Here is a 25,145-nt window from a genome sequence, read left to right as displayed (position 1 = left end):
AGTCAGACTTGCGGGCTGGGCGCGGCATTTTTCCGGGTCAAACGTGCCGAGAACAGTTTATGGGGCCGTCAAGCTCGGGACGGCCGGCTCGTGAGGTTGAGACCATGCGGATGGCTGGTCGGTCGTGCTAGGGATGGCCAGGTCCTGCTGGCCCTGTTCGTCTGGCCGCTGTTGCCTGGCTGGTGCTCCGCTCCGCCCGACTGCAGTCTGATCAGTGCGCTGTTCCCCTCAACTGCCTCTGATCAGTGCGCTGCTCCTCGACTGCCGCCTGATCAGTGCGCTGCTCCGCCAGACTACCGTCTGATCAGTGCGCTGCTCCGCCCGACTGGCGCCTGATCAGTGCTCTGCGCTGTCAGCGAGTCCCCAGCTGAGTGCTGGCCTGCCGGTGCCGCCGGCGGCAGCTGCGCCGGTGTGAGCCGCTGCCGACCCGCAGTCGCTCGATGTCGGCCCCTTGGTAGGACGAGGCCGCCCGGCCGGCGCGCCGCCGCCGGCGGCAGCGCGCCGCCCGGGCCGGCCCGGTACGGCGCGGGCGGCCGGGGGCGGGGGGGGGGGGGGGAGACTTCAAGGCCGTCGGCCGGTCAGCGCCGCCGCCGCCGCCCCACTGGGCCAGAATGTCGGCGGCCGGCAGGGGCAGAGCCAGCGCTGAGCAGCGGCTCCTGTCGGGCGCAGACGACCGGCCGGACTGGGCCGAGCGGCGTCTCCCTCCGCACCATGTGCAGCGCGATGGTGGTGCCGACGCTGGGAAGGGAGCTCTTCAGGTGGGTTCGCGCGCGGGTGATCCGCGGCTTGGAGCTCAGTGTGGGCGCCGTGCGCACTGCGGGCCGATTGGGACTCGGGCGAACCTCGACTTCGAAGAAAGTTGTCCGCACGCTTGAGCTGCTATGAGTTTTGCGACAATCAGTAATGGTAAAGTGCTGCCGACGCAACAGAAAATTAGTCTTTTATCTGAGTTGTAAGGCTCGTTGGTGGGACATCTTGTAGCAAAGTTCTGTCGTTTTGTTTAGAGGCCAAAACTGTTGCTAGTTTCGCTTCCAAAGAAAATTGGCTTGTTATTTGGCACAGGTGAAATTCATCAACTATTGTCACCATCGAAGAAAAGGTTTTCTGGTTTAAATGCGCCATTGACAGGCGGCTGCAAGGCGTGATAGGCTCTTGTAGGGGACATAGCCTCGTCAGTGTGTTAATTTCACGGTTCGAGCGTAGTAGATATCTCTCTCCGGATGAATCCACCGTTACCATGCATTAATACACTTTCTGTCCAACATACATCCAGCGAATGATCGCACTCATGGCTGTCTGTTCAGGTGGCTCACGCTGTGTCCTGAAAGTTGGTGGGTGTTGAGCTCTTGTCGTGGATGCGAGTTTGAGCATTTTATTGCACTGTCGTGCCGCAACCAAGTAAACAGAACTGTGTATGACGATGCTACTTAACTGCTAGATGAGCTCAAAATAGTTCGAAATATCCATTTATATTATCACTAAGGATTACTCATGTAGGCATTGGCGAGAGATACATGCTTGTTATAAAGTAAATATACCCAAGTATGGAGTGCCTCCAACCAAAAATGTCCTAATATCTGACCTCGAACTATTTCTGTTTCGCCTTGATTTGGTTTCCTTCAAACATGGCTTCAGTAACAGAGCTTAAGTGTACTTGGCTAATGACGGCGACAATGAACTGCAAGAGAACGTCAATTTTTTAACCCCATTTCAGCATTGAGGAGCCCGATGAATATAAAGGCACATCGTATGTATTTGGCTGGTTACATCAACAGCATTGCGCTAATAGTATTGCAGTGTGGAAAGACTTGTCCAACTTTTTGACAGCCGCATAGAGGAGCTAAAAATTCACTGCTTGAGCATTGCAAATTGGAAATTGCCTACGACAGTTTCATGTAACTGGAACCGCATGGCTGTGAGCATCAGGGCGCGTATCAGCCTGGCAGTACTTATCGGATTTAGTGCAAGTTACGTGTACGTTGAAAAACACTACAACTCTTTGCACGTGGGACTATGCCATGCTTTTCCGTCATGCACTTGAAACAAAATAAGGCTTTAGTGTGAGCTGTGACGCGTGTAAAAATGGGTTGACCCTCCGAAGGTGTTCTGTAAAGTTAAGATACTGAAAAGGAAAAGCAGGATGTGGATGGCACAACTCTTTGTTTGTTTTTGAACTAATTTCCGTGTCATATGTAAAAGAAGATGTAATTTTCAGCACAAGCTTTCTGGTCCGCTTGTGCAGAAAATGATGTTTATCACATATAATTGAGTAACTTGCCCGAATGCATATCACCATGAATTTGTTTACCGTTCTTTATCCAGATTAAAACATGGCAGGATGAAGGATTTAACACTCACATTGAGTCAATTTTGACACACTTCCCCAGGTAGGACAATAAGATATTGTCTTAGAAATGAACTCGATTGCACTCTACTACTTAATTTTGATGTGACATCACAGTCAGCGTGAACGCTCTCAAAGCGATTGAAAATATACGTTTCAAGTCGCGTGAAGGCTCGCACCATGGACCTATCAGAGAGACCAGCATTACTTTTGCCAGGACTTCCGCACTAAATGATTTAAAAATATCTGAACCGTTCCAGTCTACATTTCTTCTTCTTCCATCCACAATCTTTATACTAGGTCACTGTCCTACTTTTAAATCTCCAAATTGGATTTTATCTTGCTAGGCATGATGTAGGGTTGATCAACTTTACCCGCTTCTTATGATATGATAGTTTGCGTCTTTATGTCCATTTTTATGCTCCCATTATGCTCTTTATCGTTGAACTCGTGATGCGAGCAGAATTGCAAAGACCGCTTCTCGACCATCCTACATTGCAGCACCGGCAGCCAACTCACAGAGCGTGCACCAGCGTTCCGTTATCGCTGTGTGCACTCAGTAATGGTTTTATGAGCCCGCTGCGCAGTGGCGTGCTGGTGTCGTTTTACGCTCAGTTCCTGCCGCCCGCGGGAGCGGTCAGTTGACCTTCTGTACGCCTCGTGTGACCGCCGGGGCGGAGAAGCCTCTGTTTTTGCATGGCCTGCGCTGATTGTTTGGTTCAGACGCGAGGCCGCGGGTGGTCCTTGCTACTCTCTGTCGTCCGTGGGAATCGTCACCCGCCTCTCAGTGCATGGCTGTCAGGCCGTTTGACGAACATTTGCGATTTCTGTTATAGCGCGGTTAAACAAGGAAATCCTTCATGTCTCGGTAGCCATGCAATGCTCAGGATTCAGGTCAGTAAGCTGCTAGGGCTGTTTGAAGCAAAGGCAACGCCATAGGCCCTATCTGCTCAATGGATCTATGTGCTGATGCTTGCATGCACCGCAAAGCAAGCTTTCTCCCGTGTCACGTTTCCTGCGATAGGGTTTGGGGTCGTTATCATCGAACGTTGGACTGCTTCTCGGAGGCGTTTGATAAAGACCCCGAGGTATGCTTCGAGTCCCCTTCGAGAGACGTGTCTGTGCTCTGTACGACTCGCCGGCGCAGATGCTATTGCGCATTGGTTCTGACCAATGACAAGCGCTCCTGGTAGGCCGAGGAATTTAGGTCAAGTCCCACACGTGGCGAAAACGCATGGTAATGGGAGTTGCGAAACACTTTTGCAGTAGCGATGCTTCCGAGAACTTCGCTACATGAACTACACACTTCAGTACTTCACACTTTTTATTGCAATGCATAGGACTTTTCCTATTTCCACGCTCTTAAGGTGTGCTGACATGTTTTCACGAAAGGTTTCTGGGAACAGGCGGGGGGTCGAGAGAAATGTTGTGAATTGGAGCAAGCTACAGAACGCGTAAGTATTTTCGGTGTAAAAGGCTCCGAGATCCCATTTCAGAACGTTCATTTACCGATCAATTATATTTGCTAGGTGACTGAAAATATATTTAAGTTATGATATCAACCAATTTTGCTGCATGACAGCCACGGAAATATTTTCTAGCACTCGATGTAAAACAAAATTGCTAAGCTCTGGGCACGTTGGAAGCAACACATGTCAAATGTGTAGATTTCGAAGCGTTCGAATACATTAACCCTATTTTTGACTAAAGGCCTCGATCTCGTAAAAACCATAATCGAACATCCATCATTGGCATAACCCATTTGGAGTGGTACAAAACAGCTGATTATTGTGTGCGTGTTTGGCTTTGTTTCGACAGCGTGGATGCCCGTATTTGTGTTGTGCGGATCAGTTCATGATTGTCGTATACTGTGGTGCCAGAAGGTGATTGAAGTCCAGAATCCGACATGCCACGGGCCTGGAGATAACTCTCGTGTTCGGTCACGCCAGTTTATGTATAATGCAAGCCTACCATCACCTGGTTCCAAGCCCGATGCTATCAGTCCGCTGGATGTCCCGTGTTGGCCGGCATCAGCCCGTTTGTCGGCCCCACGTCTGTGTCAGAGAGCGCCGCCTCCCGCCAGCTGCCGGCCGGCGCCGGGTCTCGGTCCGGCGCAGGCGGCCTCCTGGCTCCACCAGCTGGCCGGGCCAGTTTCACTCTCATCAGAGGACGCGGCGGCCTGCCGTCGGCGCGAGGCGCGCTCCGGCCCTGCCGTCCGGCACCTCCGCTGTCGACCGGGCCGCGGATGTTCGGCCGGCGGGTGGGGCGGCCCCAGGAGAGGCCTGCCTGCCGTTGCACAGGCCCTGCAGCCGGGTGCAGCGGCGTACGTGGCGGCTGTTACCGGCTGCGCTCGTTGCGGCGACGGCTAAGCGATGCAGGGGGTCTGCATGCCACCCGCTTACAGGGGATATTGCGCCACTGTCGATAGCATCAGAAAATAAAAGGGGATTTGAGGGGGTGCGGTCCATAGCTCTTTCCAAGGTGGGGGAAACTACATAGACTTGCACTGATCTTTCTTAATTTTATTACAAATGGGGCTCACTTTGCAACTCAGCCACTCTAGCGGGCAATGGACTTTCCCAAGATCCACCGACTAACTGGATTCGCCCCTGTCAGCAATCAAGCCTTTGCCTCCTAGAATACCACATGCAAATTAATTTCCTTATTTGATGAGAAGCAGAAATATGTTTAGTAGTAAGTCAATGACTGGGTAGAAAAATGAACAATCCAGGCTGGACTATAATCCATTATTTCGTTCTGGTTTAAGGGTTTGATAACAAAGGAGACAAACTACAATGCAGAAGACCAAAGACAAAGGTAGCAGGATTACGCCATCTTTTTTGTACTGTATTGCAGCACTAATAAGCGCTTATGTGGGCAAGTGGTCAGGGACTTCAATATGACCCCATAGCAGAAGTTTTTAAAGGCAAGATTCTCCAGCAATTGGGCTAGTGTCATCTCGGGAGACATTCTGCTCGCTTGACCCTCTGTAAATCAATCCTGGCTGCGCTGCGGCTGTTAAGCCCCATGCAAGATCGCGGTGTGCAATACGTCCAAGTTTCATAGCAGGAAGTGGCTCGACGATGATAATTATACCAAGGCATATCTCTGTTTAAAATGCAGGGATCGTGCAGTGATTCGCGATGTACTACGCCGAGCAAACGCAAGGTGCATCTTTGGTTTGTGTGTGCCACTTTGTGTTTCGTTATACCTCCGACAAAACATAGACATCTACGCTAAAGCAAGATGCCATTCATAGTTGAACATTTATATATCAAAGATGCGCAACATTTGGGAAAATTATCACGCTTTACAGAAGCTCCCCACATCACTGCAAACTCTTAGTGCAGCCACATCAGGCATCGTTCTGCCCGCCCTTCGCCCTTGACGTGCCCACTCGATGTCGCCCACTTGAACTGAACAACAGACGGTACGCCGGCCATGTTTCGGCCGGGACCACTGCTCGCCGGACTGCGGAGTCGGAAGCCGGCGTCGCGTGGAGGACCATCTGGTCGAGCCCGTACCTGTCAGATACCACAATGGCCATCCGGTGGTATGCAGCTGGCATGCACGCGCTCCGGCGTCCGAAAGGGACGCCCTCCGGAAAGGGGCGCTATCCGAGTGCTTGCCTTCTTTAATGCAGGCGTATGCAGCACATGCACCGGGGTATCCGAATGCAGCGTCGCTCCGCGGTTTGTCCTACCCTCCTCAGCTCATGCGTGCCCGTCTGTTCCGCATTGTCGAGCTGACTTTCTGACTGAAAGCAGCGTATGCGGCCGCCGAGATCCCGTATGTGGCCGCCGCGTCGCTCGTGGCTCGCGTTCTCGTGCACCGCCACCGTCCGTCGCTGGCTGGCCGCGAAAGGAGCCATCGGAAGTGAGTGGGGAGTCTTGCCGTCCACGCGGCGCACAGATGAGTCGTCGGCACGGACTGCCGCAGCCCGCAGCCGGCGAGATCTGGAGTCGTGAGTCGCTACTCAGCAGTCGTGAGCTGGAGCCCGGTCCGTGCCAGCCGAGAACTGATCACTGTCGTAAGCCGGGGCCCGGGCCGTGCCAGCCGACAGCTGATCACTGCCGTAAGCCGGGGCCCGAGCCGTGTCAGCCGACAGCTGATCACTGCCGTAAGCCGGGGCCCGAGCCGTGCCAGTCGACAGCTGATCGCTGCCGTAAGCCGGGGCCCGAGCCGTGCCAGCCGACAGCTGATCACTGCCGTAAATCGGGGCCCGGGCCGCGCCACCCAAAAGCTGATCACTGCCGAACTGCAACTCGGCGATCAGAAAACGGGTCCAGGTACTCGTGTGCTGCGACTCTGCAGTCACAGGCACTCGTGAGTCACGACTCGGGAGCTACAGGCCAACCTAAATGCAGGGACTCTGCAGTCGGGGCGTCAGTGCACGTGCCAGGGACCGAGGAGTCAGCGGTCGCACTCGCTGCGCCCTCTGGCGGCGGCGGCTGCGGCTGCCGTCCAGGAGGCAAGTGGGTCAGCGCCGGTGCGTTTCACCGACACAACCCCACGCCCCAGCTGCGTGAATCAGTCCAATCTGTCTCCGGCGAGGCTCGTAAAACGGCCCGGAACAATGGTGCTCTGTGCTGAGCGGGATCCGGCGGACACGCGGGTCGGCCACGGGCGGTCACAGACGTGGGCCGGGGGGAGCTCGGCAGGGACCGGGAAAGAGCTCGACAGGGGCCGTGCAGCTAGACCGGGGGGGGGGGGGGACTCTGGAGGCGGAGACGACTGCAGGCTGAGGCGGAGACGACTGCAGGCTGAGGCGCAGACTCTTCTCCCGGCAGCGGACAAAACTGGCAAGACCAGAGAAGAATCAAGGGGAGGATCTGGGGCTTTCACATCGTTAGACCTTATACCGAGAGCTTCCGCGACTTTATGGCAGAGGAACACGGATGGATTGAGAGAGGCCAACACAAGAGAAAAAAGCACAGATATTGGACAGCTGTATAAAAAAGGCAAGGTATGAAGGCTGTGCTGACAAACGCCGGAAGGGGCCTTATGGCAGCACAGCACAGACCTTGGAAAGGAATATTAAAAAGATCGGAGATGAAGGCTGCACTGAAAAACCACGGAAGAAGCTCTATGGCAGTTATGTCAAGCGACAGCAGGGTCTGAGCACCAGACCGCTCACCGCAGCTGGAAGCAAAGTGGCACAGAAGATAATAACTCTGAACTTGAGCAATGCGGGATAAGGCACAGACTGTGCTCAGAAACTTGACTACAGCCCGCCCTCGTTCCAGATTTACCCTGCCATCAGTTTGCTTTGACGCTTCTGGCAATACCAACGCACCGTTATGTTCCGGAGTGCTCCTTTAGATTGCTTTTAATACCGTTGTTCGTGTCTTGCTGTCATCTCGCGCATACGAGTAACATATTTCAACAAACCGCATAATTGTCCAGGCTCTCAGCCGCATCCGGCAGCCCTCCCCAGCTCGGGGCCAGCAGCCCATCCGGGGTAACCGCACAGCCTCCGAGCCCGCACACAGCTCACCCCTGCCCGGCGGGCCTTCCTCCGTCCCTGGCGACCGGTCCAACTTCCCGGTTTACAGCGGCTCCGCCGGCGCCGGGAACGAAAAGTGAAATCGGCATTCTTGGCAGCGAGCCAGCGTCGGCGCGCGAGCTGCATGGCAATGGCGGCCGGCTCGTTAAAAGTGAGAGTCGGCTCTCTGGCAGGCGGCACCGCTGGCCTACTCATGGGAGCGGCTGCAGGGCGCGGCGTGACGGGTGGCGCGTCTCGATCGGCTGAGACGCCGTCACGGTGGCGAGACGTCGTGACCGCCGGGTGCAGCGTCACGGGATGACGCGAGGCTCTGCACGGAGCGCGCGGCTAACGGGATGACGCGAGTCTCGACACGGAGCGCGCGGCTAACGGGATGACGCGAGTCTCGACACGGAGCGCGTGGCTAACGGGATGACGCGAGGCTCGGCAGAGCGCGCTGCTAACGGGATGACGCGAGGCTCTGCACGGAGCGCGCGGCTAACCGGATGACACAAACCTTGGTACGGAGCGCGCGGCTAACGAGATGACACGAGGCCGGCACGGAGCGTGCGGCTAACGGAATGACACGAGGCTTGGCACGGAGCGCGCGGCTAACGTAATGACGCGAGGCCGGCACGGAGCGCATGGCTAACGGGATGATACGAGGCTTGGCACGGAGCGCGCGGCTAACGGGATGACGCGAGGCTCTGCACGGAGCGCGCGGCTAGCGGGATGACACGAACCTTGGTACGGAGCGCGCGGCCAACCGGATGACACGAAACTCAGCACGGAGCGCGCGGCTAACGGGATGACACGAGGCTTGGCAGAGCGCGCGGCTAACGTTATGACACCAGGCTTGGCAGATCACACGGCCAACAGGACGAAGCAGGCGCAGGGTGATGTGCCTGTGGCGGCGAGTAAGACATATAGCGTTATGCAGTGTAGCAGTGAACGCACGATATCTTGGGAGCGGAATTGCACGAGCTGCTCTCAATGTTTTGCTGTATGAACGATGGACTTTGCTTTCGACGCCTGAGCGAGTTATGTTCGAACCATAGCGTTATGTGCTCGGCGGCCGTCCGCTCTGCACCCTACCCCAAGTGCATATGTGCGTAATGCCAGATTAATATTGACTCCTCTCCAGAAGGCAATTAGTAGCCTGCTGTGATATCGGCCGACTGGGGAACCTCATGTGTCGACGAATTAGCGCTTTCACTGACTTGTCCAGAGTCGCAGAACCTCGAGCGGCTAAAAATGGAAACTGCAAACAAGAAAGGGCCCGACGCTAGGAGCCTCACGACTAACCGGCATCCCCTGAAGACAGTCGCGCCTCGAGCACCTGTCGCCTGGCGGGCTTAACCTGACGGATGGCGGGGCCCGCTTGTTCCGTGTCGTGTCCAGGCTCTTAGCTGGCCGGGTCGTCTGTCCGGTCTGATCATCCAGGTCCGGCTCGCCGGAGATGGTGGGGTGCTGCCTCCCTGCTGGCGGCCATGTGAGGCCGGTATGCGGTCTCCCCTGCCCGGTGCCCCTCGTCCTCGGCGTCGCCGCGTGGGTTCGACACCGCAGCGCTCCAGCGCGCCTGCGGCGGAGATGCGGTCGCTGCACGGCGCGGCGGCGCCGCCGCCGCGCGGGCGCCGTTGGAGCGGAGACGCCGCAGCGGGCGCGCGGTGAGGCGCGGCCCGCCCCGCATGAGTGACGCGTCGGGGCGGTCGGCGCGGCACGCCCTGGGCCGCCGGCCGCGCCGCCGTCGTCCTTGGTAACACCCAGAGACGGAAAGCGGACCAGTCGCAGCTCACTGAGCGGTGGCACGCAAGCTCCCGGCCGACAGTGCCATCTCCCGGGCATGAGGTGAACTGGGGCACCACGGCGGTGCTTCACGCCCGTGCTGAGCGTTTTGCGGATGTGCGATTGGTTGCTTTACATCGGCGGCGCTGCATGATTGGTAAGCAATACAGGCACGTGGACCAGTCGCGAAAAGTACAAAATGGTTTCACTGAATCACAGCGCATGCACATTGAGTGGCAGTGGTAAGCCAGCCAGCGGCTGACGGGTGTCAAGTCGCACGCAACTGATGACGGCCAGCGTCGCGCTGGTCATTGTTTACTGCCACAAGACTTTTTGGAACTTATCAAATTTGATCTCCATAAAACGTGTTCCGAGGAAGTCACGTGACGGGGAAAATGGGCACTACCCAGCTTCTGAAGAGCCACCAACAAACAATGAGCACTACCCAGCTTCCGAAGAACCACCGACAAACAATGGGCACTACCCAGCTTCCGAGCAGCCACCGACAAACAATGCGGCGTTCTGACCATTGTCTTGACGGGCTCGGCCGTCAACTTTTTAATTTGTCCACTAGCAGGTTCCTTACGAAATCCTGGCTTCGGTATCGCTGTTTCCCATGTCATTCCAAGAAAATGAACGCCTTGCTAGCACGCAAAATTGAGTGCGGAATCTGCACTTCCGGTTCTTCGTGCACATATCCGGAGTGAGCAGGCAGATCTGCACACCTGCATGTCTTTGCTTGGTCTGTCTGCAAGTAAAACCATAGCGTGTCATTCAACAAAAAGGAAACTGGATTTTGCGGGGTTCTTGAAATTACAGATCTACAAGGCCACCACGTAGCCAACGTCGGAGAGGAAAAATCGGCACTGATGCCCCTCCAACATATCTGCGGCAAGGAATTTTACTGACGCACTGGTGCCCAGTTTCATGAATATTTTTATACGCTATAATGCCAAGGTCATATAGGGTTGCCGGGATTTCTTCAGGTCGATCTCATAAGAGGTCAATATGATCGATGTAGGTCCACTGCATGGTTGTCACAAGAGCAAGGACTGCTATGTGTGCTGCAAATGTAAACGGTAGTTCAAGGAACCCGGTTCCATTGTTCCAGAAGACGTCACATTTCAGACAGATGTATTCGTAGCACAGCAGTAGGCCTCCTCTGGCTACTGCTAACTTTGACGGCATCTATAGTTTGAGAAATACCTTACCTGTCCCTTATTCATGCTCGGACTGAGGTCGGTCATCATCCGAATAATCGCACATATTCGAAAACTTTTTGGATGAGACTTACTCAAAAAGGTAACGAATACATTTGCCATAGATCGAGGAGGAAACTGATGGTTCTAAAAAGCTGCTTCTCAACAACAAACCACAACAAACAGATGACATTAAAATGCAACGCACACAGTTTTCATAGAGTCCGTGCAAAAGCCAAACTGCAGAATTGCTATTGGGCGAATGAAAATGTCGTGGCAAAATGAAGTTGTCATGTGAGTCATGTAAGTATGTATCATCTTTCAACGCACTTATATAAACAAAGTCGACAGTTCGGCAGGCCCCAGCGGTTCAAGAGCTATTGCAGTCCCGTGGAATCGGATGGGAAAGCTCCCGCGAAACACACCTTTTCTATTTGTTCCACAGCAGTATCTGGTTTTTAACATGCGTCTTTGCAAGCCTCCCATGGTATGCGCGTCAGCGGCTACGCCACACTCCGGCTGCGTCACACTCTGCTACGTCACACTCCGGCTACGTCACACTCTGCTACGTCACACTCTGCTACGTCACACTCTGCTACGTCACACTCCACTACATCTTTCAGGGCTGGTCCTTGTTTCCTCGGAGCGTCTGCGCGACAATACGACATGTTGCCAGGCCTGATACCGCCACGCCACTGCATGCTGGGGCCAGGCTCTAGAGTGAAGCTGTTCGTCTCAATTGATGCCGTCTTGAGTTGCTTCGCTCGCTTCATTATTGCCTTGCATGATGTTGCACACCGATGTAAGATCTTGCGAGCGTCTCGATCGTTAGCTATTTGGTTTTCAGGGCTCGTCGAGAGCAATCGTTATTTGCTCCCGTCTCGAGTTCATGCGATCTCTGCACTGCGTCTGACATTGCTCTTCGTCGGCAGGAAAAACGAAGTTGAGCTGTCGAACGCCGTCGTCACTTCCAGCGTGACGTCCGGGCTGTACCCAGTCAAGGTGGAGGACCCCAACGACTTCTTCGACCTGTGCTCCCTCAACAATGGCATAGAAAGCGACATGGACGTGGGCTCCGACCTCGGCCAGTGGATCAACTCCCTGGTGAACAAGAACACGCCGGCGGGCGGCGACACCATGCCGTGGGAGCGCGAGGCCAGCGCGCCCGTCACCTCGCGCGAGGTCAAGGAGTGGCTCTACGAGAACAAGGAAAAGACGTGCGATCCGCTGTGGGGCAGTGACACGCAGCAGGTGAAGCAGGTAACAACCACGGACGCCGGCTGCCGCTCTCCCGACAGCTTCAGCAGCCCCGACACGCTGCTGTTCACGTCCATGATCGCCGACGAGGCCATCAAGCCGGTGAACCCGTCGGACGTCATCAGCTCGTCGGACGACCTCATCACGCTGCAGCCGCTGCAGCCGCTGCAGCCGATGAACCCCGTACACACACTCAACGGCTTCCACTCGGATGTCATGATCGACGACATGAGCGACCCAAAGCAGGTCAGCGAGGTGGACCTGGACAAGATGGTGCAGGACTATCTGTATAATGAGGAGCCAGCGCCGCAGACCAAGCTGGACGAGATGCCGGCTACGACGATCATCGGCGCTGGCGGCACGCCCATCCGGATATGCGGCCTGCCGCCTTCCTCCATCGGCTTCTTCCCGACGTCGGCCGCGCAGCCGGGCGCCTACAAGCTGGGTAGCGCGCCGATGACGCCCAGCCCGCCGGCCGAGAAGCCGGTCGACAAGGCCGGACTCGAGGACAAGTGGGCCGCCAGCCGCGCCGACAACCCCTCCATCCTGGAGAACGTGCTGCGCGGTACCATGCCGCCCAGCTCGCGCGCCGGCCTGACCGCAAGTCAGCAGAAGCGGGTGAACGGTGACCTGAAGGAGATCCAGCTGTCGTTTCCGGTCGGCGGCTTCCAGACGTTCTCGCGCAACATGGTCGCCGGCAGCGGCGGCAGCAACGCCGTGACCTCGTCGCCGTACACGTGCGAGACCAACCAGGCGACGAGCACGTGCAGTCCCAACAAGCCGGACAAGGTGCTGTCCTCGGCCGACACTTCCCATGATCTCTACGTGAACACCATCGACATCGGCATGTCCAACGCCCAGACGGTGATGGGCCAGAAGAAGGATCAGCCGCGGAAGCGCAAGTACTCCAAGCGCGCCGCGGTCGACGGCGAAGCCCCGCCGTCCCGCGGGCGCTTGCTCCACTTCTGCCACATTTGCAATAAGGGCTTCAAGGACAAGTACTCAGTCACCGTCCACATCCGCACGCACACCGGAGAGAAGCCGTTTCAGTGCGACCTGTGCAACAAGTGCTTCCGGCAGAAAGCGCACTTAGCAAAGCACATACAGATACACAACACCCCGAAACCGCCGCCTGCCAAACGGTAAACAGGCGGACATGACATGACATTGACTGTTACCATGGTGACGAGTTACCGTAGACTGTAGTGCTACCGTAGTGCGGCCTGCTCAGGAACTTTGCTGCCCTAGAACTGTGATTTTGTTATCTTCCTGGAGAAAGAAGCATCTCCATGTAATCGTTCTTTTGTTCTTGTTATGGATGCGTATGGTTGTGTTGGTGTTCATATTCTTCCGACGTGTTTGGCAAGGCTCTTTTGTATTATGGTCTGAACGGAGCTTTATCGAATGTCCCTGTCGGCCGGTCACGGAAATGGAGTTATCGAGCAGTGCTTGGGAGCTGCTCTGGCTCAGGCCTTATGGCAGACCAGTAAAGGCTTAATTTCATTGAGCAAAACGCCAAACGACGCGTCTCCTCTCTCCGCCTTATCCTCGAGAGCAAAGATGTTCAGAGTGTGGCCACCGCAAGCGCGCATTAGTATGCTTGAATGAAAACGCACCGGATGGCCGCAACAAAGCAGGCTGCAGCGACAACCGACCGGCACAGCGTTAAGTACAAAGCCGAGACTGCGGCGAATTCGCCTTATTTATTTGGCCTGCGGCGGTGTGGCCATCTGTTGTTGCTTCTGCGGGCGTGACGCTGGCCCGTGTTAGGAGGGGGGAAGGGAGGGGGGGGGAGGGGGCTGGAGAGGGGCGGCTGTCTGGCCGTCCTGTAAATATTTAGCGAGTGTCTGCTGTGATTCAAGGATGGAAGAACAGGAGAAAGAGAGCGTGGGTGTGAGGGAGGAAAAGAGAAAGGGGGAGAAGTGGGGATCGAGGGGTGTTGGATGAAGAAGTGTTCAATGAAGAAGTGGGTTGGAAAGGTGGGGGTGGAGAAGTTGGGAGAAAAGAAGAGAGAGAGAGAGAGAGAGAGAGAGAGAGAGAGAGAGAGAGAGAGAGAGAGAGAGAGAGAGAGAGAGAGAGAGAGAGAGAGAGAGAGAGAGAGAGAGAGAGAGAGAGAGAGAGAGAGAGAGAGAGAGAGAGAGAGAGAGAGAGAGAGAGAGAGAGAGAGAGAGAGAGAGAGAGAGAGAGAGAGAGAGAGAGAGAGAGAGAGAGAGAGAGAGAGAGAGAGAGAGAGAGAGAGAGGTGGAGAGTAAGAGGTTTTGTTTGGGGCACGCGGCTGGATTGTCGGATACTGTTTTATCACGCCAGGACTGCCTCCTGCGGTCGTCTCATCTCTTGATGGTGATGGTGGATATTTATATTAGCGGTCTGACTGGGTGTTGTTCGCCTGTAAATTATGAAAGCTTCCTATCTGCTGCATAGCTGCAAGCATGAGAGTTGACATAACAACTTGTACCTAATGTGTCTTAACGTGAAGATGCTTCTGTCAGAACGTCTTGAGTGTACCATTAAAACACCTTCTGCAGCAACTTTCCCGAACGTGCAATAAGATTGTCGGCTCCTCTGGCGTAGCATCGAGGCTGCCTGCCTTTGTCTCCGTCCCGTTAGACCGTCCCTGTCTACACCGTCCGTTTAATGGCGTCTGTTACTTGCATGCAGCCGAGCAGCGCACGGCACGCTTCGGCGGCAAGCGTGCCACACGTGCAGCTTGTACCCCTTCGTGCGTTCCGGACAGTGCGTAGTTTAAGCATTGCTAGGCACCACACTCAGCGGCCGCGCCAGTGTCAGCGCAGTCAGATAACGTTACCATGATTGTACATTTTGTTGTATGCTGTAGTCGTGTAGAGCCCGGCTGTTTGTAGCTTTCGTCTGGTAGCGCCGTTTGACGTTCACTGCTCTGCCTTTACTGATCAGGAATCAGCTATAAAGAAACCTGATGCCTAGAACGATTGGTCGATTATTGGTCGATTAACGATAAATATTTCGCAAGCATTCTGAATTTGCTCTATATTATTGCGTCGTCCGATGAAATTATCGGTGCAGTGCTCTCCACTTATATGTTACCTGTATATACATGCATGGACATGTATATGACTGCTCGCTTTTTTACCAGCATTGCATGACATTCCACGTGATCTGAATTGCTCGTCCCTGAAGGTAGATAACTTGGCCAGCTGAAAACGCAGCCAGCTGATGTTACCGCTTGTTTCCCAACACAAGTTGAGCGTTACCTGCTAGCAGATTAAAGAACACGTTTGTTCATGTACCAAGTTAAGAACGAGATTCCAACGCGGACTCCATGTGCTCGGTATTTTTACGAGATATCCCCAGCTTTGTGACCGGTCTTTCGTGAAATATCCCCGCCCATGTGACCAGCAAGATGTCTGGTGCCCTGGAGTGCAGCGTCCTGAGGCGCCTCATCGTAAACTAAATACAGTGTTCACCTGACTAATGTTTGTTATGGACTTTGAATAAAGCATCCACAAAACCTGCAGCTGTTTCTGAAAGGGCTCCTAAAAAGGCAAACGAGCACAATCACACGAAATTGGAAGATATTTGAAGAAATATAAGGTTATGACGACTGGCAGTTTACCTCATAGTGAATATACGCAGTGACGATATTGCTATGTTCAGACAAGCTTCTCTACCTCAAACACGAGCACACATGACAAGACGTCGTTTGGGCCCCTGGTAGATCCTACTTACTGAGACCATCTGCAAAGAGTGATAAAGTTATTAATGCTTTTTGGTATAGCATGCATCTAAAGCTCCTGATCGAACCACTACCGGCGTGTCAAACAAAACTGAACTTAAACCGGTTACGTTGCGTGAGAATATCGCGGGTGAGACATGTGACAGCCATCGGTGTCCGGTCCGGTTACGTTGCGTGAGAATATCGCGGGTGAGACATGTGACAGCCATCACCCAGTGTCCCACTTACTCTGCAGCCCAGTGCTGAATCACGGGCAGTGTCCCAGCGGCGGCGGCAGTAGGCCAGCAAGCTGGTGCCGGCCCGGTGCGCGCCGGGCGCCCGGAGTCCGTGCCGCCGCTCGTTGCATCACCGACGCTCCTCGGGCCGGCAGCTAACGGGACACGGCGGCGGGGCCACACGAGCCGGGCCGCCCCCGCCCCCGCCGCCGCCGCCGCGCCAGGCTCCCGGCGCGCCGCCGCCGCCGCCCGCCGCCCGGCACCAATATGAAAAGCGAAACCAGCCCGGCGGCGGCGTCATTACTTTTGCTTTCCGCCGCGCTGCGAGACAAGTGAAACTCGCGCTGGTGCCCGGCCATTTGCGGTGGCGGCCGGCGGGCGTGTTTTTGTGCAGCGGACCGGGCGGCGAGTTTCTCCGCCGAGCCTCGGAGCCTCGCTACGGTCGGCCGGAGGTCGGCTCGAGCGGCCGAGGTCGGCTAGAGCGGCGGCCTTCCGCCCGCCGCGGGCCACAGGCCGGGCGGCCGGGCGGCGGGCAGCGGCGGCCGCGGGACGCCGAGTCCAGCGCCGTGTGGACGGACGGTGGACGGCGCCGGCTCTGCACCTGTGTTGGCACTGGCGTGCATCGATCGATTGAGATCCAGAACCCGTCGGGCTTTCGCCCCGATCGGTCCCAGTCGAACCGGTCGGGACAACTCAGCACTCGGTGACTCGCGCGCAAAACCTGGCCGGCGGGCGACCGGGCGGTCCTGTCGGCGCGCTCTCACTGCAACGATTTTAGATTTCAGGTGCTCTGTCGACCACGCTGGCTTGAGCTGTCCGCGACGTCCGGGCAAAGGTTGTGTGCTTATTTAATCCGCACTTAATCCCTTCTTGTTTCTCTTCGTGTCAATGCTGGAATTTCTACATTTCACGAGACCATCTTATTGGTGCATACAAACGTCTGAAACTTCCAGATTTGTGGCGCGCTGTGCTGTCGAGAAAATCTTGCGTGCCGCGCATGTCACACAGGATCTGTTGTCATTCGACACTGTCTTCTTGTGATAAATTTTATCCCAGATCAATTCGGGATCGACATGGCCCATGACATATCGAAATTCACTGGGCCGACCGTTTTTACTCCGGGATTCTCAAAGGAGCGTGGAGCGTAAACCGGAGCGTAAACCCTCTGGACACAAAACTCTGCTAAAATGTCGCCAATGGCACGCTCGGGGGAGAAAAGGTGGAACAGACACGTGCTGTAATGTAGTATGGTTAGCGTATTCACACCAGTTGGTTAGTTAGGTGCCAAACGGCCTTGGACACCGATGCCTGTATTCTCAGGGTGCCACGCATGATGCAGTGTTACGCCAGCCTCGGGCTCAGGGCAGGCGAGAAGAACTTCAGACCAATTTGGTGGGCCCCTGAACGATTAATGAATGCCCATGTTCAATCAACAGTGCCCGAGCAGATTAGCAGAAATAATCTTGACAAGTGTGAAGGGTCCTCCGCGAATAAAATCAAAGGGAGAGAGCCCTAGAACAATGTGGAAGGCCCCTCAACATCGAGTGGCTCGGTGCGTTATCTTACATGAGCTCAGCAACGGCACAGGACCCTCCGAGCAAATGGAATGAGAACCCGATGCCAGTATGAAGGACCCCTGAGCAACAGAGTGTACCATGGCATATGGGGCCTCGGGAGTAGCGGATACAGCCTTCTGGACTAAGGTGAGGAATCCTTGGAGGGGTCTTGGTCGATCAACAGTGCCCAGGCTTGCTAGCAGATAGAAGGACCCCACTATGGTAGAACCCTACTATGGTATGACTCCATTATGGCAGGACCCTACTATGGTAGGATCCCACTATGGTAGGACCCTATTGTGGCAGGACCGTACATTTAGATAGAAAGCACTCAAAACCTAATGTGCAGGGCCCCGAGCATTGAGTGTGCACGAGTGAGTTGACATATGGGGTGCCGTCCAAAGCGTAGGGCCCTCAAAAACCAACAGGCCCTACACCAAAACCAACAGGCGTAGGGCCCTCAAAAACCCAGGAAATGTAGCATTTTAGGGCCCCCGACACGAGCGTAGAGCCCTCCATTCAAATAGGAAGTATTCAAGACCCAGTGTGCAGGACCCCCGAATGACTGAATGTGCCCGAGCAAAAAAGCGCAGGGCCCTCAAAAGCCAGTCGGAAGTGCTCAAGACTGAGTGTGACGGCTTCTAAGCGATCGACTGTTCTCGAGTAGCTTAGCAGATGGGCCTCGGCAAGAGTGTAGGACCCCTCAAAGAAATTAGAGGTACTTAAGACCCGATGTGCGGGCTCCGAAGATCGAGTGTGCCTAGGGTGAAGTTAACAGATGGGGCCCGGCAAGAGCGCAGGGCTCTCCATTGAAATAAGAGGCGCCCGACACGCATTATGTAGACCCCCGAACGATCGAGTATACCCGAGCAGGTTAACAGATGGGCCCCGACAAGAGCGCAAAACCTTCTGAAAGTGACGGTGAACCAAAACAACGTAAAGAACTCCAGAGCAGCCTGGAATACCCCGGCAGTTTAACATATGGAGCCTGGCTATAGAGCATAGAGCCTTTCGAGCGAATGGGAAAAATCCGTGGAAGACCTCTGATCGACAGGAGTGCCCCAGCATGCCAGCAGAAAGGGCTCCGACAACAGTGCGGGGCCGTCCGAGCAAATGCAAAGAAATCAAGGGCAGCGTGGAAGGCTCCTTAGCGGTCGGATTCACCTTGCAAGTGAGCATAAAGGCCCCAGGAACAGCATAGGACCTCTGGACAATTAATGATCCTGAAGATCTCTCAGAATATCTCTCAGAATATCTCTGAATATCCCTCGTCATCAATGAACAATTATTTGTGCCTGCCTGTGGGCCTTTTGCATTCGCTTGCGACTGCTCTCGGTCTCCAGGAAGTTCAAAGACACTCAATTTTGCTGAGTTTGTGCTAAAACCACTTGGATGAGTGCCAGCGGATTCGCAATCTCGGCGTCTTTCTGGACAGCAAAGTCACCTTTGCCAATCACACAGGTTCAGCTATCTCAAAAGCAAACATGACGCTGGGCCTTCTCATGCGAAGCGTGCAAATGCCGTCGTGCCCTCGTCAGGCGCGGTTCAATCACAAGGCTTTGCTTTGTGCCTTCAACGCTCATGTGAGATCGAGTATGCGTTAGAGTATGTAGCAGATGTAGTGTAGTAGACAGTTTACGTGGAGAATGTGTACGCGTTATTTGGAGCGGTGCTGTCGTTTCCCATCTCGCCCGGTTCGAAGGACTACAACCCCGCCTTCTCATGTGGTTGCGATCGCGTAGCCAGCCTCGGTGTCCTCCACTAGATTATGAGCATCTTCCCGCTTTCTTCAAAACATCATCTATCAAGGCACGCCTTGCTCAGTCTGACATCTTATTTCTAGGCAACATATATAATCACAGGCTTGACTGCGCTCACCTGACATCACTGTTCAGTCTGGCTGCATCCGTACGGCGCTCTCGGCATATTGGCCTTTTCCACGAGCCATTTGCAATGGCCAACACTGTTCAAAATGGACTTGTCGCGCGGCTACCCGCTGTCTGCAATCAATTTCTGCAGAATTCTCCTTCAGCTGACTTCTTATCCAATAGAATCATTCCGACCTAATTTGTTTAGGTTCACCGGCACATGTGGAACACGTGTGCCGGTGAACCCCGACACACGACCCCGACACACGTGGAACACGTGTGTCGGAACATGGAACACACAACATGGAACATACAACACACACACATACACACACACACGTGTGTGTGTGTGTGTGTGTGTGTGTGTGTGTGTGTGTGTGTGTGTGTGTGTGTGTGTGTGTGTGTGTGTGTGTGTGTGTGTGTGTGTGTGTGTGTGTGTGTGTGTGTGTGTGTGGTGTGTGTGTGTGTGTGTGTGTGTGTGTGTGTGTGTGTGTGTGTGTGTGTGTGTGGTGTGTGTGTGTGTGTGTGTGTGTGTGTGTGTGTGTGTGTGTTGTGTGGTGTGTGTGTGTGTGTGTGTGTGTGTGTGTGTGTGTGTGTGTGTGTGTGTGTGTGTGTGTGTGTGTGTGTGTGTGTGTGTGTGTGTGTGTGTGTGTGTGTGTGTGTGTGTGTGTGTGTGTGTGTGTGTGTGTGTGTGTGTGTGGTGTGTGTGTGTTGTGTGTGTGTGTGTGTGTGTGTGTGTGTGTGTGTGTGTGTGTGTGTGTGTGTGTGTGTGTGTGTGTGTGTGTGTGTGTGTGTGTGTGTGTGTGTGTGTGTGTGTGTGTGTGTGTGTGTGTGTGTGTGTGTTGTGTGTGTGTGTGTGTGTGTGTGTGTGTGTGTGTGTGGCTTGGTTAGGTTTTTGTGTGCGTATCGTATATTTATTGTTCTTAAAACTGGACTGCTTCCGTAATTGGGCCTTTGCCTGTGTAATTCTGATGTCCTAAGTAAACACATAAACATTAAATAAAAAACTGCGCCTGATGGGCCGCCCCTGGGGCCCGATGGACCCCAAAGGCGCCCAGGCAGGGAATGGAGGAGCGGGAGTTCATGACCCGCACCCCTTTTTGGGTCCATCTATGATCTGACAAACAGGTAATTTGTGAAGATATGATCCGTCTTTTAGCCAACTAGAGGTTCACGGGTCATTTCGTCCGTAACCTACTCACGGTCACGGAATGTCATAGTTGGCTATGCCGGGCCTTATATTATACCTGTGCTCAGCTTCAATCGCAATGTTCAGTCGCCATTATACGACTGCAGAGTTCGCACAGCCTAAGTGGATGACAGGCTCATCATGTCGGGCCGTAATGTGGCACGAGTCTCGCCTGAAACGACCGATAAATAACCCTGCGTTGGCCAAAAAGGGAAACCTTAACATGCAGTTTAACTTAAATGGACTCCCACTTCACCCACATACCTTAATGTACGTCTGTTCTCCCCGTCTTTAGACGGGAGTTTATGACACTCAGATGGGCCTCAGTCGTAGGACTTGGCGACGGCGGCAGCGAGACGCTCTTGTAAGGGTTGTAAATGTCTTAAATGACGTCACTAAGAGACGCGCGTGAAAGTAGCTGACGAACGAGTACGCACCACGCAACAATCACCCTGGATGGCGATGACGGAACAAGGGTTTGCTAGACGTAGTAAAACAATATAAACTTATTACCGTGGCACCACAAACAGTTTTTACGATGGTGATGACTGTCCGGCATGATGTGTGTGATGCCATGGTGAGTTCATAGCATGGGCGTAGGAGCAGGGGGGAGGGGGACAGGGAGACACGGCCCCCCACTTTTCAAATTGGGGGAGGGGTAGCAGTGCTAACTACCTCCCCCCAGACTTATCAGACCTAGGTTATGTTTAGCTTACTTTTGCACCACATTCAAATATACATGCCGATTTACCTAGTTTACCAGCCGTCTTCCTCAAGATGCGTCATCTTTTTCAATCGCTTATTGGCCATCAGGGGCAGATCCAGAGGGGGGGGGGGGCACGGGGTCATGACCCCTCTTGGGTCCCAAAGGGGCCCACTGGTTCCGAGTGGGCTAATTGCCGACCGAACAGGTGCAGTTACTTAGCACAAAACGCAACAAAACTGGATATCTCTGGACTTCCAGACGACCAAGAACAGTTGTAAGCGAAAGTGAAGGACCTATGAGAAGTCAAAACAAATTATTCGACTATTGGAAAAGTTGTGAGCTGGAAATTTTAAGCCTCATTGCACTGTCCAGGGGCCCCATGCTGTTTCTGGGAAACCGATATGCCCATTCGCAGGATCATTTAGATAGTTAAGGAGCACTGCACGTTGCCCTCTATTTCTTTGCATTTGCTCGGGGGGGGGGGAGGGGGCTTGCGCTGTTGTTGGGGCCCGTCTTGCTAGCGTGCCGGGCACTCTTGTCAATCGTAGGCCCTTCCACGTGTTCTTTACATTCGCCAGAAAGGCTCTGTCGGCTACAGCCAGGGTCCCATGTCTTAACCTGCCGGGGTATTCTCGGTTGATCAGCAGCCCTTTACCTGGGTCTCAGTTAACCTACCAACACACTTGCGATATGCTCATGGGCCCTCTTCATTGGTCTAGGGCGCTTACAATTCTCTGTCACTTGCTTAGGGCCCTGCACTCTTGTCGGGTGCCCATCTGCTGGCCTGCTCGGGTACATTCAATCGTTTGGGGGTCCTCTACATTGGGCCTTGGGCACGTGCTATTCGAATGGAGCCCTACGCACTTGTCGGGGGCCCCCTCTGTTTGCCTCCTCGGCCACACTGGATTGCTCGGTGTGCCCTGCACATTGGTTCTTGGTGTTTGTATTTAGGGCCTCCGCGCTTTTCGGGGCCCTATCTGTTAGCCTGCCCTGGCGCCCTCGATTATTCGGGGCCGTCTACATCGTGTCGTGGGTATTTCATATTTGAACAGAAGGCCGCGCGCTCTTGCCGCCCCCCCCCCCCCCCCCCTGTTAACCTGCTCGGACACACTCGAATATTCTGGGGCCCTCCACATAGTGTCTTGGTCACTTCCCATCCGAATGGAGGGCCACACGTGCCCTACGTAGGACCCCATCTGTTTTCCGCTTTGGCCACACTGAATCGTCCGGGGACCCTGCACATTGAGTCTTGGTGTTTGAGTCTAGGGTCCCACACTCCTGTCTGAGCCACCTGATAATCTGCTCGGGTATACTCCATCTTTCGGGGGCCCTCTTCACCGTGTTTTGGGGTGCTTCTTATTTGAATGGGGCCCTACGCTCTTCTCGGGCCCCTTCTGATAAGCTGCTCGGGCCCGTTTTATCATTCTGGGGCCAATCACATACGGTATTCGGTGCTTCCCATTCGAATGGAGGGCCCTGCGCTCTTGTTTGGAGCCCTATTTGTTGACTTGCTCGGGCACACTCGATCACTCCGGGGCGCTCTTTATCGGGTTTTGGGTATTTCCTGTTTGAATGGAGGGCCCTACGTTCTTGACGGGGGCCTATATGTTAACCTGCTCTGACCCACTGGATCATTCGGGGGTCCTCTGAATTGGGTCTTGAATGCTTCCTTTTTAAACGGAAGGTTTTGCGCTCTTTTTGGGAACCTCATTTGTTAACCTGACTGGACACACTCGATCATTTGGGGGACTCCTACATTGAGTCTTGGGTATTTCCTATTTGAATGGAGGGCCCTACGCTCTTGATGAGGGCCCTTATATGTTAACCTGCTCGGGCGCACTCGATTGTTTAGAGCCCTACACATTGTGTCGTGATTTTTACGCTGTCTAGAGCCATTGCGCTGTTGGTTTTCTGGCCATATATGTCCACTTGCCGGGTCAATCTGATCGCTAAGGAGCTTTCCACGTTGCCCTTAATCTCTTTACATTTTCTCGTAAGGTTCAATGTGGTGTTGAGCCTGCCTGGGCAGCGGTGATCGATCAGGTTTTCCTCCGCGGATTCTCCCCATTCGCCCGAAAGGCCCTTTACGCTTTTTCCAGACCCCATATGCCAGGAGACATTCAGTTGCTCAGGGACCCTTCATTTAAGTCTCAGTCTCTTCCTACTTGCTTGGAGGCCTTGTGTTGTTGCTTGGGCTTTTATAAGGTAAGGCGCGGAGACACTCGATGCTCAGGGCCCATCTACTTTGATCGAGGGCTCTCTCCCTTTGGTCTCATTTGGGGACGACTCTCCACTGATATCGAGACTCGTGTTGTTAACCAGCCCGCGCACTCTTGATCCCACAGGAGTATTAATTCACTGTCTTGGATAATTTCATTCGCTCACAGCGTTCTGTGCTATGGCCGGTGCTTCATATGCCAGCCTGACGAGGCACTACCGGTCGTTCATGGGGCCACCACGATGGTCTCTTTTTGCTTGCTCTGCGGACACTATACCAGTGTTGACGGGAGCTACTTTGTTGGTCTTCTGCGGCACCCACGATCGCTCAGGTCTCGTCCCTATTGGCCTTGATGCCTTCGACTCAAAGCACCGGTCGAATATGCGTCGATGAATTTTTCCGCGGAATTTTCCGAACGTTATTTTACATGCCGCCGGCGTCGTATGTGTCATTTTCATTAGCTATGAAGTGTGTGACACTTATTATACTAGTGCTTTACGTTCTTAACATATTTCGAATGCTAGGATATGTTGTACTCATTTAAAACAGAGGAAAAATGTTGCACTAGTCATTAGTCATCAACTGATTACATCGCCCTGTCATGTCCATACTTGGTTTTGATGGTTGTTAGCAGCTAACTCAAGTTTATCTTGCCTGCTGTCCCGCAAAAACGTAGCCTCAAAGTCCCAGCATTCAACATGATCTGTAGAAAGTGAATGAGTTCTATGTGTATGCATGCTTAGCACGCCTATATATATATATATATATATATATATATATATATATATATATATATATATATATATATACATATATGCGTGTGTGTGTGTGTGTGTGTGTGTGTGTGTTGCATACATTTTGTCTTCAAATGCAATGACCGAAATGCAAGCGTACTTTTTGAAGGGGGACCCCAGACTCCAGGGGGCCCCACAATGTTACGTGCCCCCCCCCCCTTGACGAAATCAAATCCTGGATCCGCCCCTGTTGACCAGCGCTTAGTGTCGTACGCACAAGCCGACACCGCGCGGCCTATGGAGACTGCAACGTCGGGCGTTCAGGCTGTTGCTGCTATGTCTCGAGAGCGCGTAGGCTCAAAACCATTTTGCGCAGTTTTTTATCAGTAATACAATCTGACCGAATTTTGAACATTTTAAGACGGACATGGATGAGCCATGTTAATACAAGCTTATGACCCACTTTATCTACAATCTACGTTCAGAGATTCCTCAATATCTCTGAAGAACACAGAAAAACACGGAACTGGGGCCTGTGTGACAATCATTGGACCACCTTTGGCGTCAGGGATGTTGTTGCGTTAATGAGGGCTCCTGTGCTGATCCGGGGCCAACTGCGCGGGTCAGGAGGCCTCCCATGTCAGGGAGGGGAACAATGCGATATGATATATCCCTCCAATGACCTCCGGATCGACCAATGAAATAAATCCCGCCCCGTGTCGCTAGAATGACAGCCAGAAGATACTTTGCGATGGGAAGGAATGGCCTTTCAGCCCTTGACCGAACCCGGTAATGTGCCCCTGGTGTTCTACTCAAGGGGCCCCTTTCCCGGAGGGCAATAAAGAAATAAACATTTAAGAAATATTTCCCGGAGGAA

At 53.8% G+C, this 25,145-nt stretch overlaps 1 protein-coding gene across 1 annotated transcript; it reads left to right on the top strand.

Annotated features, from left to right (window-relative positions):
* Positions 1–627: 627 nt before the first annotated feature.
* LOC119110310 (sal-like protein 1) lies at positions 628–13,847 on the top strand. Its single transcript, XM_037234080.1, has 2 exons — positions 628–758; positions 11,746–13,847. The coding sequence occupies exons 1-2, from the start codon at positions 712–714 to the stop codon at positions 13,214–13,216; spliced, it is 1,518 nt and encodes a 505-aa protein (XP_037089975.1). The 5' UTR covers positions 628–711; the 3' UTR covers positions 13,217–13,847.
* The last annotated feature ends 11,298 nt before the right edge of the window (positions 13,848–25,145 follow it).

The sequence above is a fragment of the Pollicipes pollicipes genome, unplaced genomic scaffold (assembly GCF_011947565.3).
Source record: "Pollicipes pollicipes isolate AB1234 unplaced genomic scaffold, Ppol_2.1 Scaffold_7231;HRSCAF=8579_pilon_pilon_pilon, whole genome shotgun sequence".
Taxonomy (NCBI): domain Eukaryota; kingdom Metazoa; phylum Arthropoda; class Thecostraca; order Pollicipedomorpha; family Pollicipedidae; genus Pollicipes; species Pollicipes pollicipes.
Note: the sequence above shows the minus strand (reverse complement) of the source record. Positions and strands in the feature narration are given on the sequence as shown.

Excerpts from the sequence above, each read along its gene's own strand:
- LOC119110310 (XM_037234080.1), top strand. The coding sequence starts at position 712 with ATGTGCAGCGCGATGGTGGTGCCGACGCTGGGAAGGGAGCTCTTCAG. Across the intron at positions 759-11,745 it reads CTGGGAAGGGAGCTCTTCAG|GAAAAACGAAGTTGAGCTGT; the intron begins GTGGGTTCGCGC and ends CTTCGTCGGCAG.